This window comes from Stomoxys calcitrans, chromosome 4 (assembly GCF_963082655.1).
Source record: "Stomoxys calcitrans chromosome 4, idStoCalc2.1, whole genome shotgun sequence".
In the NCBI taxonomy this organism is placed as follows: domain Eukaryota; kingdom Metazoa; phylum Arthropoda; class Insecta; order Diptera; family Muscidae; genus Stomoxys; species Stomoxys calcitrans.
Window position 1 is genome coordinate 31,688,059 of NC_081555.1, and position 15,941 is coordinate 31,703,999.

At 36.4% G+C, this 15,941-nt stretch overlaps 1 protein-coding gene and 1 long non-coding RNA gene across 3 annotated transcripts; one reads left to right on the forward strand and one right to left on the reverse strand.

Moving 5' to 3' along the window:
• Positions 1-422: 422 nt before the first annotated feature.
• LOC106084548 (thymosin beta) lies at positions 423-13,952 on the forward strand. Of its 2 annotated transcripts, none has more exons than XM_013248304.2 (4): positions 423-532; positions 12,057-12,194; positions 12,259-12,372; positions 13,008-13,952. In XM_013248304.2, the coding sequence occupies exons 2-4, from the start codon at positions 12,065-12,067 to the stop codon at positions 13,145-13,147; spliced, it is 384 nt and encodes a 127-aa protein (XP_013103758.1). In that variant the 5' UTR covers positions 423-532; positions 12,057-12,064; the 3' UTR covers positions 13,148-13,952. The 2 variants fall into 2 exon arrangements, with proteins under 2 accessions (XP_013103758.1, XP_013103759.1); XM_013248305.2 differs by lacking the exon at positions 423-532 and adding an exon at positions 894-975.
• On the reverse strand, positions 8,061-11,682 carry LOC106084549 (uncharacterized). Its single transcript, XR_009398035.1, has 3 exons — positions 11,415-11,682; positions 8,821-9,016; positions 8,061-8,742 (listed from the first exon to the last, which is right to left on the reverse strand). It is a non-coding gene; the product is annotated as an uncharacterized LOC106084549 (long non-coding RNA).
• Positions 13,953-15,941: the final 1,989 nt, after the last annotated feature.

The following is a 15,941-nucleotide window of genomic DNA, read 5'->3' on the forward strand; positions in this document are numbered from 1 at the left end:
TTTTCAAGAATTGTGTATGGATGTGTGTGATATGCATATAAATGTATACGCATGTACGCTTGTGCATGTTACTTAAATCTCCAAAAACGCAGTGTAAACGGACAGGATTTCTTTTTGAATTTAGTTAAATCCTGATCATGAAAAATTCACTATTAACGTGCTATAAGTTGTAAAACAAAGTTTATATCCAATACCACTTTGTCACATCAATTTATGGCACTTGCCACTCAAGGTAGTTGCGTTGGGGATAGTTTTTTGTTTTTGTGCTAATGACAATACCTCTTAATTTTACCATGTAGAGCACCTGTGCTTTTCGTCTTCAAAATCGATTATTCAACTTTATTCATTGAAAGTCGACTTTGATTTTTTTTACACAAAAAATCGATTAGTCGAAAGTCTACTTTGGGATCTCTATTTCAGACCACAATCATAATCATTGAGTAAATTAAACAGCAAACAAACGAATAGTCGGAACAATTTACCGTCGACCAACCAACCAAACAGTCAACCAGTGAAATAAAATTTTTAAAAGGTAAGATAAGGTAAAATTTAGAAAAAAAAAATAGAAAATTGTTAAAAAAAAAATTGCTACGTCAATATAAATGCTCTAAACAACGAATATATGAAATTTCATCAAAATCGGACAAGGAAATCGAGTGCCATGCAAAAAATCCTAGATCATTAAGCTCGTCTCGAAAGAGAAATAAACTGAAAATTTGAAATTTGCCCTAACAGACAAAAAAAAATTGGCCAAAGCAAAACTTGTGTCTGTGTGCAGCTTTTTTTTTCTCGGTGCAGCTTTCTTTTCGACTTCAAAATCGATTATTCGACTTTAAACAGGGATCCGCACAAATTGTACAATGTAGTGCAAAATACAATTAATTCTCCATTCCACTTTCGGTTGAGCGACCATTCTTCCATCCATCTTCCAAATTCCATCTTATAGCCAAGCACCAACCAGTGATCAGGAATCAGGTAAACTTTTAAATTTTTAAAAGGGTGGGACTAATAAAGGAGTAAAAATCGTTTTGTTTTTTGTAAAATCAACTATAAATTCATTCAAAACTTGTGAGAATTGTAATCCACTTGAATTTTTAAAAGGTAAGACCGCTTTGAGATTTTCTATTTATCCTTCGTCATATAGCTGAAGTAAAGAGTAAATTTGACATTTGTTTTACATATAAAATAGTTTAAACAAACAGATTGCAGATTGCTTGCTGAAGTGTATTTGTGTATGTGTGTGCGTGTGATTTTGAACCGGCAAATTGAAATGGAGTTGTCTGCAACATTTGCAAAGAACGAAGGGGAAAATGAGTAATAACTGCAAAAAATGAATGTATGTATGTGAAGAGGAAATATGTTAAAATGTGTACATATATCTATCCCCACATTTCCAACTGGTTTCTTTAACATTCTTCTATGGCAATTTTGCTGTAAAATTGTTGTTTTTGTTGTGTGAAAATGCGAAATGTTAAGCGGCCTCTGTTGAAGAGAAAGAGAAGATACATACGTTGAATGTTTGATTTAATTTCTAGTGGAGAAATTTTCTAACAGCGATGCTGTGTTGTCTGTCTGAAAACTCCAATTAGAAAGAAATCGCACACACAGTTAGTTTTGTAACGTTTTTCATCTTCTCTTCTGGCTTTGAATCATCCAACTCCAATGCTGTGTCCGTCCGCCCGTCCGTCCAACCCAATAGATAACTCGATAGCTTGCCTTTTGTGAATTCGCAAAATGATCATGACTTTTAAACAAATGTATTTTTAAGGTACTGTTAAAAGACGGCATACACTCAGAGATATGTACACCAGATGTTTGTGCGATGTACATTCACAACAACAGTCGGCTTACAATACATGCATAGATTTCGGCGCAAAGAAATCGTTTGCAGTTCAATTGTCCAGACAGTTGGGGAAAAAATGAACAACTAAAGTGGGCTGTGAAAAATAATTAATACAGTAGGCAGTCTAGTTAAAGTGGCGGGCGACTTTGATGAGATTTGTTTTTGGGGGGAATGTACCAAACAATATCTTATAATGTTATTCACTTTAAAAGTACACACCTGTTTCAATAATTGTCCAGAATGCAATATGCCAAGGGCGTGGTCTGGGGAGAAAGACAAGGCAAGACAAGACTGATTGCGATTGCATGCAGAGCCATAAACGACAAAGAGTTAATAAAATAATGATGACATGAAATGTCGACGAATTGATTGTAAAACAAAGACTTGGTCTTCATGAAATCAGTCTGAATCATCAATATATCGCAACGATTTAATCTAAATGCTTACATATTTGTGGCCATACGTAGTTATGTATATGTATGGCCTTATACATATATATATACATATGTGCATACATATATTCAATATAGGAGGGAGTATTGCGATAAAAATTATTTAGTTCGATTTGGTTAATCACACACAAGAAGCAACGACGTCAATGCATTCTCTTATTTAGGTCTAAAATTGGACAGTTCTTATGCTTTGTTGTTTTTGGAGGCGTTGGTTGGTGGTTGTTGTATGAAGGCCGTGGCGATGTCGGTTTTGGTTAACAGAAATTAGTCACTGCATTCATTTTTTTAAAACAAAGAAACATTTTTTCCGTTAAAATTTCTGTTGCCGCCACATAGCAGCAAGGAAAAAGAGAGGGAGTAAGTGAACACATATATGTCGGCATGTGTGTGTGTACATATGTGCATTTATCCACCCTTTGGCTGCCAGGAAATATATATGTACATACAGTGCGAGTAGTCTTTTGTGTGATAGTATGTGTGGTGTGGCATGTCCATTTGCATACAAAAATTTAAAATTCAAAGCATGAACATAAAATGTATATAATTTTGTTGGTTTGTTTTTTTTTTGTTGATTTTCTTTCGTTTCCGATGTTTGTAACGCTCCCCCTCCTGCTGCTTCATGCTATTGTGGATGACTTTGATAAAAAAAAATTGTTTTTTTTTTTTTTTGTTTGAAAACCCTTTTGCATCGACTCACAGGGGAAGCAATAAACAAGATTTTGATTTATGCGGGAAGACATTGATTAAAGCTAGAATAAGTTTTAACATATTTTATGGGAAAAAATTATATACCTACATATGAATGTAAATTTAAATGTGTAGGAAATTTTGGCCAAGATTGTAGTTTCCATATATTTAGGCAAATACCTAATAAAATACATTTTATTTTTGTTATCGCAATCCGCCTACCTGTATTCATCATTACAGTATTTGGTATCCCCATTTGGTATTTGGTATGTCCCATTAAGGAACATCAGGCAGGTTTTTGTTATATCTATCAATATTTGATGTCCGATTAAAGTTTTAGCGAAATGATAATCGTTCCCCTTTTCGTAGAAAAATGCCAACGTCCAGACTCAGCTAAAATTTTGAAATTTACCCATGATCATTCCATTAAGGAACAGAGTCAAACTTTTCACATATCAATGAGTGTTGTCTAGTTCAAGTTTAAGCTCAAAGATAGGGATCTACCTTTTATTATATCCGAGTCCGAGTGGCGTGCCACAGTGCGACATCTCCTTTGGAAAGAAGTTTTTACATCGTTTCTTGCATTAGGATGGAAAGACCACGGCTGAACATATTTTCCTGATGTTTTCGCCAAGGTTCGAACCCAGGTGGTCAGCGTCAAGTAGGTATTCTTCATGTGTTTTTTTTTTACCCTTTCCTCAATGTAGAGAAGAATTTTGTTTTCATTAGGTTTTCACATTAAATTTTCTATATTAATCCATCTAGTCATCAAAGACTTTCATTGAAATTGGTCACTATACCTCTGCATGACAAATCTCCTATAAATAAATGATTATATGGCTATAAACAATGTTATCAAAACAAAAGCAATTAAAGTACTACAGAGGAAGGGTAACAAATAGTTTACAAACAAAAGAACAAATAGTATCGGTCCTATGAATATTACTAAAGAAATCTACATGGGTATTCTTAGTCACTCGAATGTTTCTCTAGACATCAGTGCACTACTTATAGTTAATATTTATAGTTATTGATTTAGCCATTTTATGATACTGATGGGCCCAATGACCGTTATGTATTTTAATGAATAAATAGAGACTTATAAAGGCTTGCAGTAAAATATTCCCTAGGTGTGTGTTGATAATTTAAAGTTCTTATCTTTTTATGCCCACCACCATAGGATGGCGGAGACCCTATAAAATAGATATGCACCTATGTATATTCTTGATCGTCTTGACAATCTGAGTCGATCTAGCCATGTCCGTCCTTCCCTTTGTGGAAATTACGATAGAGGTCGAACTAATAAAAATATCGACTTGAAATTTTGCACAGAGACCTCTTATTGATGTAGGTTATAAGGGGTTGCAATAGCTCAGATTTAGATATAGCTCCCATATAAATCGATCTCCCGATTTGGGATCTTAAATAGAACTATAGAACCTATCGATAATAGGAACATTCGATATTTTCGATAGTTTTAATAATGTTGTTGTTGTTGTAGCAGTGTGTTGTGCACTGAGGTGGCAGCCCTTGCCGATGAAGTACTCCTTTGGGTCAATCCGGTACGTACAACCGGCTCCAAGGGGTTGATAGCTTGAATAATAAATATCGTTACTATCGTTATTTTTCCATCTCATATATTTAAAACGAAAATGATAACTAAAAGTCAGGAGATCGATTTATATGGAAGCAACATAGACCAAATAAAACTAAGATTAATAAAGTCAGTTGGAAGTATTGAGAGAAATCATTGTGCAAAATGTTAGCCTAATCTGATTAAAATTGTGCCCTCTATAGGCGCAATGCATCTAAAAGGATACATTTAGTGTCGCTTCCCTTATTTTTTAATTTTGCAAAAAAAAACTTTTCCGATAGTATCCATCGGAAAAACATCAATCGGTATTTAGTCAAAAAATTAAATATCGATATTTTGCCTGCTCTCAAATGTTTTGAAAAAAACATCAAAAAACTATGCCGGTGCGGCCCTAATCGTTCTAGAAGCTGATGAAGCTCTCATATAAACCAATCTCCCGATTAGACTTCTTGGGCACCTAGAAGCCGCAATTGTTATCCGACTGCGCTGAAATTTGGCAAGAAGTGTTTTTTTTCATGACTTTCAAAAACTGTGCCAAGTACGGTCCAAATTGGACCCTGTTCGGCTGAAATTTGGTGCACAGGGAAAAATTAAGGGCTTTAACTAAATTTATTTTGTGTAAATTTTCAGCAGAATCCATAGTTGTGTGTTCCCAAGTTTCGGCCCAGCCGAACTTGACAGGTTTTTACTTGGTTTTCTGTTGTTGTTGATGTTGTAACCTAATTTTCATGTAGAGGTGGCAATCTGCGCCAAGCTCCTGTAGGTGAGCAAGCTTGTTCCGGCCCCACACTCTCTGTTGGTAATCGAAGCCACGATTTCCACACGTTGTTGTAGCCACATTTTTGTATGTGGAGATAGCAATACCCGTCAAGCTCCATAGGTGAGCCCGATCGCTGTGGGCACATTATGACCATTGGTTATTCAAATGCGCCAATAACTCGCCTTGTCGTATCGAGTATCATAGGCACTCAGTATTTGTGCAAGAGCCGGTGCCCCCGGCCTCCCACTGGGACTCCATTAATTCTATTCGAAACTTCGAATAGAATTGTGCCCGCAGCAATTTACCTTTCGTAAAAAAACCAATTTTCGTCTATTTTTAAGATTTTTTTTTAATTGCAGTGTTAAACTGCTGATTTTCCTCCAAATTAATCTGGCAGCCCCGATCCGAAGGTTGGGTAACAGAAATAACCTCATGTTGAGTATCTTTCCATAGGAAAAAGCAGCAGTCCCAATAGACCAAGCCGATACATGGAACCGGTTTTAAACAAGTAGAAACGTTATATGAGGTTAAAGACAGATTTGGAAAGTAAAAAAAAACAATGCGTACAAAATTTCAGCCCAATCGAACAAAAATGTGGCTTTCAGTGGCTTAAGACTTCAAATCGGGAGACAAGTTTATATGGGAGGTAGATATATCCGGTTACAGATCGCTTTGGACGTACATGGCAGAGTTGTTAAAAATTGTAACAGGAAACTATGTGCGAATTTCCAGCCCAATCGAACCACAAGTGTGGCTCTCGGTAGCATGGTTGTTGGAAGTGCTGCGTGAAAATTTTCAGCCAATTTGTATAACTATTACGGCTTCTAGGAGCTTAACATGTCAAATCGGGAGATAGGTTTATATATGACCTATATCAGTTTATAGAACGATTTTGACTTTAATTCACACAGTTGTTGGAAGTATTGACAGAACGCTGTGTGCTAATTTTCAGCCAATTCGTATAACCATTGCGGCTTCCAGGGGCTCAAGATGTCAAATCGGTAGATAGGGTGTTGTTGTAGCTACATTTTCATGTGGAGGTGGCGTTTTTCGTCAAGCTCCTGTAGGTAAGCAAGCTCGTTCCAGTCCAAAGGACCGAGCGCCGCGAAAACAGGTTGGCCATTCTAGCGCCGCGAGAACAGGTCGGCTTCTAGGGGCTCAAGTAATCAAGTCGAAGGACTAATTCACATGTGAGCTATATCCACATTGTAACCGATATAGCCCATTTGGAATACCCAACGACCTACGTCAATATAAAGTATGTATGCAAAATTTCGAGCGGCTAGCTTTACACGTTCGACCACTATCGTGAGTTCGACAGACGAAGTCATAGATGTGGCTAGATCGACTTGGAATGTCAAGACGATATATAAACTTTTTGGGGCCACAGATTAATATTTTGAGTTGTTACAAACGGAATGGCTAGATAGTATACCTCCATTTTACGAAAGAGGGCATACAAATGAGTGTGCCCTTCATGATGAAAATCTACGCTTTTGGTTTCATAGGCGGGCATACATAGGTTGTTGTTGCAACAGTCCTTGCCGATGAAGAAATCCATCGGATCAATCCGCTACGTACACCCGCTGCCATGGGTTTAACATACATAGGTAGTACCCCATTAGTAACAGTGGCTCTCGACAAATGTCGCCAAAATTATCAAGAAATCGGAGGGTCTCTTGTGCCTATGACCCTCATTTATTCACAAAAATTTAGATAAGTGATCTGTTAATCACTTCATTGGACTTCACATGCCAAATCCATGTATCCAGCATTGTTTTTCCCATTATCTTATTATGTGGATTGTTAGGACATGAGTCAACTTTTCTTTGAGAGGGTATGTTTCCCCTATTATTGTCTCTGTTTCACATTAGATTTAGTGTTTCAAAATGGGGTTTTCATTACTGCCAAGAACAATTTAAGAGTTTGACATTGAAAAATATAAACGACTTAATTTTACGCTTTCATCAATAACATACTTTTTGAAATTAATGTTTTTACAACAATTTCAAACACCTACAACCCTAACAACAGCAACAACACCAAACAGGCTGGCTATAACAGAGAATGAATGTAACTATTGGGCGGATATTGTGCTACAACATCAACCCTGCTGTTATGCCTATGTTCCCTTGACATTGGTGGTAGTTTTCTCTGCCAAGTTGTACAAAGAGGCAGAGCAATTCGAAAGGGAACAACAACAATAACAACAGCAACAACATGTCCATGTAAATGATTTTCTATAAAACAGAAAAAAGCATGGGCTTATTATATACCATATGAGTGGTTTGCTGTTGTTGCCGGCACATGTTCAAATAACAGGAGACATGACAATTCCTACTTTCCATTTCCTTGCACACTCATTTATTATGCCAAGGAAGTTTCAGCTACTATATGTTGTCTATATGCCGGCATCGTCGCCCATTGTATTGAGGATTTGTAAAATTCATTTATCATAATGAAATTTAAAAAATACTCATGCCTGCATATACGTATATAAATTCGTCATTCTCAATCAGAGCGAGGAGTGAGGGTGGAGGGCCAAAGCACTTGGAAAAAACCAACTAGGTACCTATTTGTTTAAGGATTATTAGTTAAAATTCTGTAGAAATCTAAAGGGTAAATATCCCTGCACACCCATATACCTATATATTCATACGTTTGTACAAGAATAAATGTGCGTGCAGCTCAATAAAACTACCAAATATTCAAAACTAAAAAAAGTAGGTGTGGACTACTGTTGAATTATATTTATAACCAACTAAACTCCCAATGGTTAGCCTCCCTTTGTATGTACCCATGAATTTGTCATGAATCATATGTTGTGTTGGTGGGGTAAATAAATGGTCCGTTTGTCCCTCGGTCTGTCTTGGTTTTTCTTCCATGCTTTTGGCTAAATGCACATACTAATGGCTACATACACACATACTTTTTTATGTATATGTAGTACATGCTACTCCCATGGCTGGCTTTTGGAGGAACACTGACTACATACTGATGGACAAGGGTTCTGCGCTATATATAAGTACATACAAGTAAAAGACGATAAGATGATTAAGAAAGTATGAAACATCGAAGTTTTTTCGTCGCTTTTGCTGGTATTATTGTTGTCGCCAACGTCGTTGTGGTGTATTGCTTTTGCCCTGACTTTCTTCTTTGTTTCATTTGAAGCTGCTGAGTAGTTGTTTGTTCATCGTTGCTGTTGCTTTTGTTGTTGTTGTTCATTCAGTGTTGAGCGTTAATTCGCCGGTTTGCTGTTTCTGTTTTTTCGTTTTTGTTTTGGATCATTGTAGTATTTCTGTCTGTGGTTATTGGATACACAAAATCCCACATACATAGTGTTCTCTCACCAGAGTGGAGCAGCCCCATCATCAGCAGTTACGCCAACACCTCACCGTACAGCCAACTGTTTTGAATGCAAACAAATCGGTTAGTCAATCGTTAGTGATAAAACGCCGGTACAATAAATTTACTATATACAAACCTTGAGGTGCGTGTGTTCGTTCATATAAATACACACATATGTATGTACATATGTGTATAATTGTGTGCACCATTTATAATGAATTTTCTTTCTTCAATTAAAGTATTGATTTTGTCAAAATGATATATCTAGGAATTAAATACTTTGCAAACTAAGATTTCGATATGTTGTCAGTCCTATCACCATTATCGGAATTCTTTCGATAAACAAATGTAACGTTATAATGTATTAGGGTGGACTGACTAATGATTAATTTGCATTTTAAAGGGAAGATCAAAGCTAATTCATGAACATGCTATGCATATTCAAATAGATACGTTGTTTTTCAATGGTTGAATAACGTTAAATAAAGATTTTTTAAGAGCTCGCCAATTATAAATTTATATTCTATGAAGAAAACAAATTGCTCTTAAATAAATGCGAAAACATTCAACCTAGAAATTGTTAAAAATATTTAAAGACGTTTTGAAAATGAGCAACCCAACCCAAAAATGGAGACGAACACCCCTTTACCTTGAAATCTCGAGCGGCAAACAAGTTAACAAGCCTTAACAAAATGAATGGAGGAACTCCTTTTCTTCTCAGTTTCATCACTCTTGCGGGCAGTGTTCACTAAAGAAGATTAAACTTCTTATCGCGTTGAAAAATGGAACTCTGCAACCAAATGTTAAAAGAGCAACTCACAAAAGTTAAACAATTTTTAACTTTGACGACCAAAAAAATTACTTCACGCGGGGCATCACAATGACGCTCGCTATCAAGCTTCAAATTTGACATTTTTTTACTATCTGCGTAGCTTCTGTGGATTTTTTTTGACGTTCAAAACCAAGGTGGTATCATTTGTCCAACAACCACAAATCATATGGTGCAATCTGCCATCTTGCCATAAAGCTGAAGGACCTTTTTGCCAACACACACACAAAGAAATTTGTATGCATGTGTGTATACGTGTGCGTACATGAGCTGAGAATATGCAAAAAAGAATCCACCTTGCTGATGACATATTGCAATTTCAGAGTTGTATATAATTAACGCTGTTATGCCAAATGCAGGACGCACTAATAAGGTGAATTCATGCGAACAGCTGAGTACAATTTTTTTTTATTTTTGTTTTGATTTGCAGTAAATCTAAATGTCAAAGGCTTGATATCGCAGCTGTGATATTTTTCTTAAATCTAAAAAAAATAAAAATTTATCCTCTCACTGCAATTGGTTCTATATAGCGCAATCAACATAAAATTTCGTGGCCAAAGCTGCTACCCTTCTACAAATCTAGGGCTACAACAACAAAAATTCAAATGTGCAGACAAAAATTCAGCGTTGAAAAATTTTCTGATGTTTTAGCCAGGATTGGTACCCAGGCGTTCAGCATCATAGGCGGACGGACATGATAACCTCTGCATTGCATTGTCCTTCTATAATCAGATATAGCTCCATATATATCAATCTTGCTATTTTTATCTCTTGAGGCCCTGAAAGCTGCAATTGTTATGCGAATTGGCTAAAATTTTGCAAGAAGTGTCTGTTACGACTTTGTCGTATTTTTGATATTCCGACCGACGTTAATTTCTGTAGGTCTTTGAGGATTGTAAATGAATCACATAGCGTCAGATTTGGATATAGCTCCCATACGAAATGGTCCATCGTTTTTAACCCCTAGAAGCCGTAGTGTTTTGTTATAACTTTCAACAACAACTTTAAGAACTGTCCAAATCGGAACTGGGCCTAATTCTTGCATCCGCAAATCAATTTATTACGATCGAGTTTCGCATTTTTTGGAGTATGGCACCCTTTATCGATTAATTCTATTCGAAACTTTGAATAGAAATGTGCAAGTGTTTGGCTCGCAGCAATTTACCTATCGTAAATAACAAATTATCGTCTATTTTCAAGAAACTACGCTAAAAATAGGACATCGAAGTAATTACTTCATAAAATAAAACAATAATTTTGATATATTCACATTCTAGGTCCCTTAAATTGGACAAAAATTAGATTTGTGCTTAAGCCAAATTTGGCGAAGCAAATTATCTTTCACATAAAACGACAATTTATAGTATAAAAACATTAAAATATCATTAAAAAACAATTGCATATTGTTTAAAACACGTTTTATTTGTTTTTTTTTATAGTAGTAATAACTGTTTTTAGCAACAATCATATTTACATTGTTTACCTTTGAGATGGCAAAATATGTTTGGCGTATCGATTTTTCTTCCTCGAATTCGATAACTTTTTGACAAATTACGATGGTAGGCCATCTGTATTTACGGAACGGAATTAATCTTCGAACAAAAACTCGCTCGATAACGGATGCGAGAATTAGGCCACGAGTATGGATCCCATATAAACCGTTCTCCCGATAAGATTTTTTCGACCCATCTTGGGGTCAATTTTAGACTGATGTTACAGAAGTTTTTCTAAGTTAAGTACACATGTGCCCTTCAACAAAGTTAATTTGTATGAATTTTTAGTAGAACCCACGGTCGGTCGGGTTCCCAAGATTCGTCCATATCGAACTCATCATGTTTTTACTTGTTTTTTGGTCATTTTGTATGGATTCGAACGCAGGCGTTTAGCGTTAAAGGGATTACCTTGGATATAGTAAGGAAATATCTCTTAATTTTTTTCAAGTCTCCGCCCTCTGAGTGCTAGGATGGAAGGTCAGAAGAACTGTTTATATTTCACCAATGTTTTTTTTTTTTTTTTTTTTTTTTGCTTAGAAATTGTATAATTTTTGTTTCAATGTTTTATTGTTGAAAAGGTTTTCCTTAAGCTCTGAGATTTTCTTAATAAAAATATCAACATCAAATTTTCGTGTTCACTGATGTTGAACACCTAGCCCCAAATCTCTAATCCGGAACGATACTAATTGTCATTTTGTTAACAAAAACAAAAAGAATTCATTCAAACTGACTGAATTGACATACACACACATCGTGTTGCAAATTAAAGTTTACCTGACAATTAAAATAAAAAACAAAATAACAAAATATTGTCGTCACCCTTTTCAGCGGGAAATATAAAACGTGTAAATATGTACATGTCCATCTCAAAATATAATTACATAGGCAGATAGATATTCTGCATTGCATTGCTGCAGTGCATGGGATAAGCTGCTGATGACCGAGCATCTTATAAATAAACATGTCACGGATTTGATTTTGAATAGTTTAAAATTGTTGTAGGTTCCTATAACTAATTTCTGTGTGCTTTGTTTTGGTTGTTGATTTCAGTTAGAAAAATGGCTGCACCTGCTCTTAAAGATCTTCCAAAAGTTGCCGAAACCCTCAAAAGCCAACTTGAAACCTTCGATACGGACAAATTGAAAAATGCCAACACTCAGGAAAAAATCATTCTCCCCACAGCCGAAGGTAAGAAATACAAAACATCTTTGTTTTAATGAGTAATTCAAATTAAAAATGTTTCTATTAACAGATGTAGCAGCTGAAAAGACTCAAAAGTCATTGTTTGCTGGCATCGAATCCTTTAATCCATCCAATCTGAAACACACCGAAACTCAGGAGAAAAATCCATTGCCAGACAAAGAAGGTAAGCAAGCGAGCGAACAAGATGTGATGTTTGGCTCCATACTACGCGTTTATTCGAAAATGCTCTTGACCTCAAATGTTTTTTTTTTTGAATTTTTGTTGTTGCTGCAAATGAAACATACCTTGCATACATATGTATATGCATACATACATAGATCTGTATAAGACGAGTGTTTTGCGAAAGCCATTGAGAGCAGGCAGCGCACAGACAGACAGTGAACAACAACAATGACTAATTACAAATATTGAACGAACAGCAGCAGCCTAGAGAAGTGTGTGTTGTTGTTGTTATATTACCATATAAAGTGTTTGCAAATATCTTGTTGTAAATCATTGCCAAATATGGCATGAAATACAACACTATTTACCCGTTGTTGGGTTGATTTGAAGTTGTTGTGGCTGTTGTTGTCGTCATCAACACTGTTGCCACTGCTGCCGTTTTCATTGAAATCGCCATATGTGCCAAGCAGTTATATTCCTTTAATGGGCGCGCTCTAGCCACCCCTCGAAATCTCCCAAAGTGTTGTAAAAAATATCTACAAAAATATTTATTCAACTATTTTTTTTGTTTTGTTTTGTTTTGTTTTTCTAAATGTCTCGTTTGTGTTTGTATCTTTCTATCTTCTCTAATTTCAGCAATCGAAAAGGAAAAGGAGAAGAATGATTTCATTGCTGGCATTGAGAATTTCGATTCCAAAAAATTGAAACATACTGAGACATGCGAGAAGAATCCGTTGCCAACCAAGGAAGTCATCGAAGAGGAGAAGAGAGGTTAGAGTCACCAATCATTTATCGTTGGCATGCATGCATGTCTCTTAAGCAGAGGAGAGGAGAAGAGCAAATGCGGCAGCCGGTGCTGCAGCAGAAACTCAACCAGGCCGTACCAGTAGCACTTTACCAACTCTCATTGCAAAACTGGATGACGTATTTTTTACTCATTCCTAATATCTAATATTACTGAAAGACATACTTTACTTTGTAAAAGCATTTATAATTTGCGTACATACATATTTATATATCGAAAACAAATAACATTTTCATACAAAATTTTATAAAAAAAAACATCCCATTGTTTTTCTCTCTCACGCTTAAACACCCACCCCACTGTGGTTGAACTCAAAAATGATCAAGAAACAGTATTTTTGTTTGAACATCTATTATACTGCATACTGTTCTCAGGAATTCATATTGTCTGTGTGTGTATATGTGTGTGCAATGCAGTTGAAGAAGAGCCAATCCGCAAACAAAAACTGCTAATGTCGAATGTAAATTTTATTTTTATTGAAATTGATACGTGACTTTCATGCCAATGCCTGCGCTTCGCTTGTTATGTATGTACATATCTCGGAATATATGCATTCAGAACACTTAAGCCACTCTGGAACACCCATAAATAAATTGAAACTATTGCACACTTGATGAGAGACATCTTAATGGGGTGAACTAACACACATACATATATAACACCATACATATAAAGGATAATAATTTCATTAAATACAACAACAAAAAGAAAGTAAGAAACACGTACATGGGCTTGTTTGAGATAATTTTGTAATAAAACAAAACGATTAAACCGAATCAATTGAGTTTTGATGAATAATCTCATGAGAATTTAACCAAATGTCAGTTTTCATAATAACAAGATAATGAATAAGCCACTTTTCCATGTCCAAAAACGGAAATTGGCCAAAACAATGCTGAAACTCGAGTCAAAGCGCGAAAATATGAATAGTGATTGGTTTGGAACCACCACCTGCTTAAGAATATTCTATAAACTAGCAACTGGCCAGACTCTTAAAAGAAAAATTAAAGAATTTCTTTCAATTCATCGATCTCTACAATTTGTACTGCTGCGATAAACCTAAATATATTCATTTTACACAGGTCATATAACCGAACAAAGCATACATGTGTAATTCAATGTTGTTGTAGCAGTTTGTTGTGTTCTATCTTTCGTCTGCTTGATTCTTCTGTGTGTCAAGACCCAGGAACTCTGCGACTAAGATGGGGTGCGTCCACAGGGATCTGGGTCTGAGTCGAGTGGGTCTGGCTGGTCAGTTAAAAAAGGTGACGTGTATCGTGGGGTCACTGGTTACAATGGGACATACATCTTGCACGTCGGCACCAATCCTTGCTCTGTCGGAATTGAGACGGCAGCATCTGGCGGAACGTGATTGAGCCAGAACTACTCTGGTCTGCCGGGGGATGTCAATTTCTTCAGGTACAATGGAGAGCTTGCTTTAGGAGCATGTAGTTATGTCTTCGCCCGAAGAGGATCTTTGTCTCCTGATGGAGGTGGTCCACATAAGAACTGAGAAGAGCGTGTCACAGAGCTGACAAGACCACACTGCAGCTGCTTAACTTACCACAGACGGGCCAATTGTTTTTTACGTGATCAAAAAAGTTTTTTTGTCTGTACCCCAAGTGCTGCCACCAAGTGACTTGAGGACCTTGTTTCTACTTTTTACCTTATAGCAAGTTGGTGTGGCATGTGGGGAAAATATGTAAAAGCTGCCAAATGTGACGCCAAGTATTTTGGGGCGCTTGATGATCGGAATCTTTACTCCGTCGACTTTCACATTCAGCTCAATATTTGTAGTGAACAATTTGTTATTTCTCTGAAGCAGCGACTGGTGTATTCTCTGAAGCCCTTCCAATCGGCTTTCTTCTGAAGTGGAATGTTCGGTCAATGATGATATAACAGGTTGCCAGCATAAGTCATTATACATACCCCGGAGATGTTGCAATGGTGGTCTGGAGAAATGCCACAATCACCTTTAATTTTTATAGGCAGCCACCGTGATGCATAGGTTATAATATCGCCTATAGTGCCAAAACGCCCCGTTTCAAATCCTGACGAAAACATTTTTCAGTGGTGCTTATGCCCTCACCATATGCTGGCCACATTTGTGAGTATTTCAACCATGCCGCACCGACTTTGCATGGTAGTAGCTCGTAGTTCTATGCGTCCAGTTATGATACCGAAAGCTATACTGACATCCTTCCTTGTGAGAAGTTAGTTTCCGTCTGATTTGTTCCATAACGGAGTATTCGGGTATCACAAAACCATTCTACTATATCCTCTTTCTAGAGCTGGCATACTATCAATAGTCGCCACATTCGATATTTTTGATATTTTTAATAATAAATATCGATAGTATCGATACTATCGTTAAGGTGATGGGAACCTATATTTCAAACGAAAATGAGAAGTAAAAATCAGGAGTTCGATTTATATAGAAGCCAATATAACCAATCCCATGGCAGCCGGTTGTACATACCGAATTGACCCGATGGAGTCCTTCATCGGCAAGGGCTGCCGTCTCATTGCTCAACACAACAACAACCAATAATAAAGCCAGTTGGAAGTCATAAGAGAAATCATAGCACAATATGATAACTTATCGGATGAAAATTGCGCCCTCTATAGGCGTAATGTATCTTAAAAGATACATTCAGTGTCGGAGTGCTTATTTTTTTTTTTTTTGATTTTGCAAAAAAATTAACTTTTGCGATAGTATCCATCAATCAAGTGCCATCGATATTTTGCCAGCTCTATCTCTTTCA

Bases quoted from the DNA above. Each gene is read 5' to 3' on its own strand.
- LOC106084548 (XM_013248304.2), top strand. From the start codon at position 12,065: ATGGCTGCACCTGCTCTTAAAGATCTTCCAAAAGTTGCCGAAACCCTC. The intron at 12,195-12,258 runs GTAAGAAATACA...TTCTATTAACAG, and splicing joins CATTCTCCCCACAGCCGAAG to ATGTAGCAGCTGAAAAGACT. The intron at 12,373-13,007 runs GTAAGCAAGCGA...CTCTAATTTCAG, and splicing joins TCCATTGCCAGACAAAGAAG to CAATCGAAAAGGAAAAGGAG.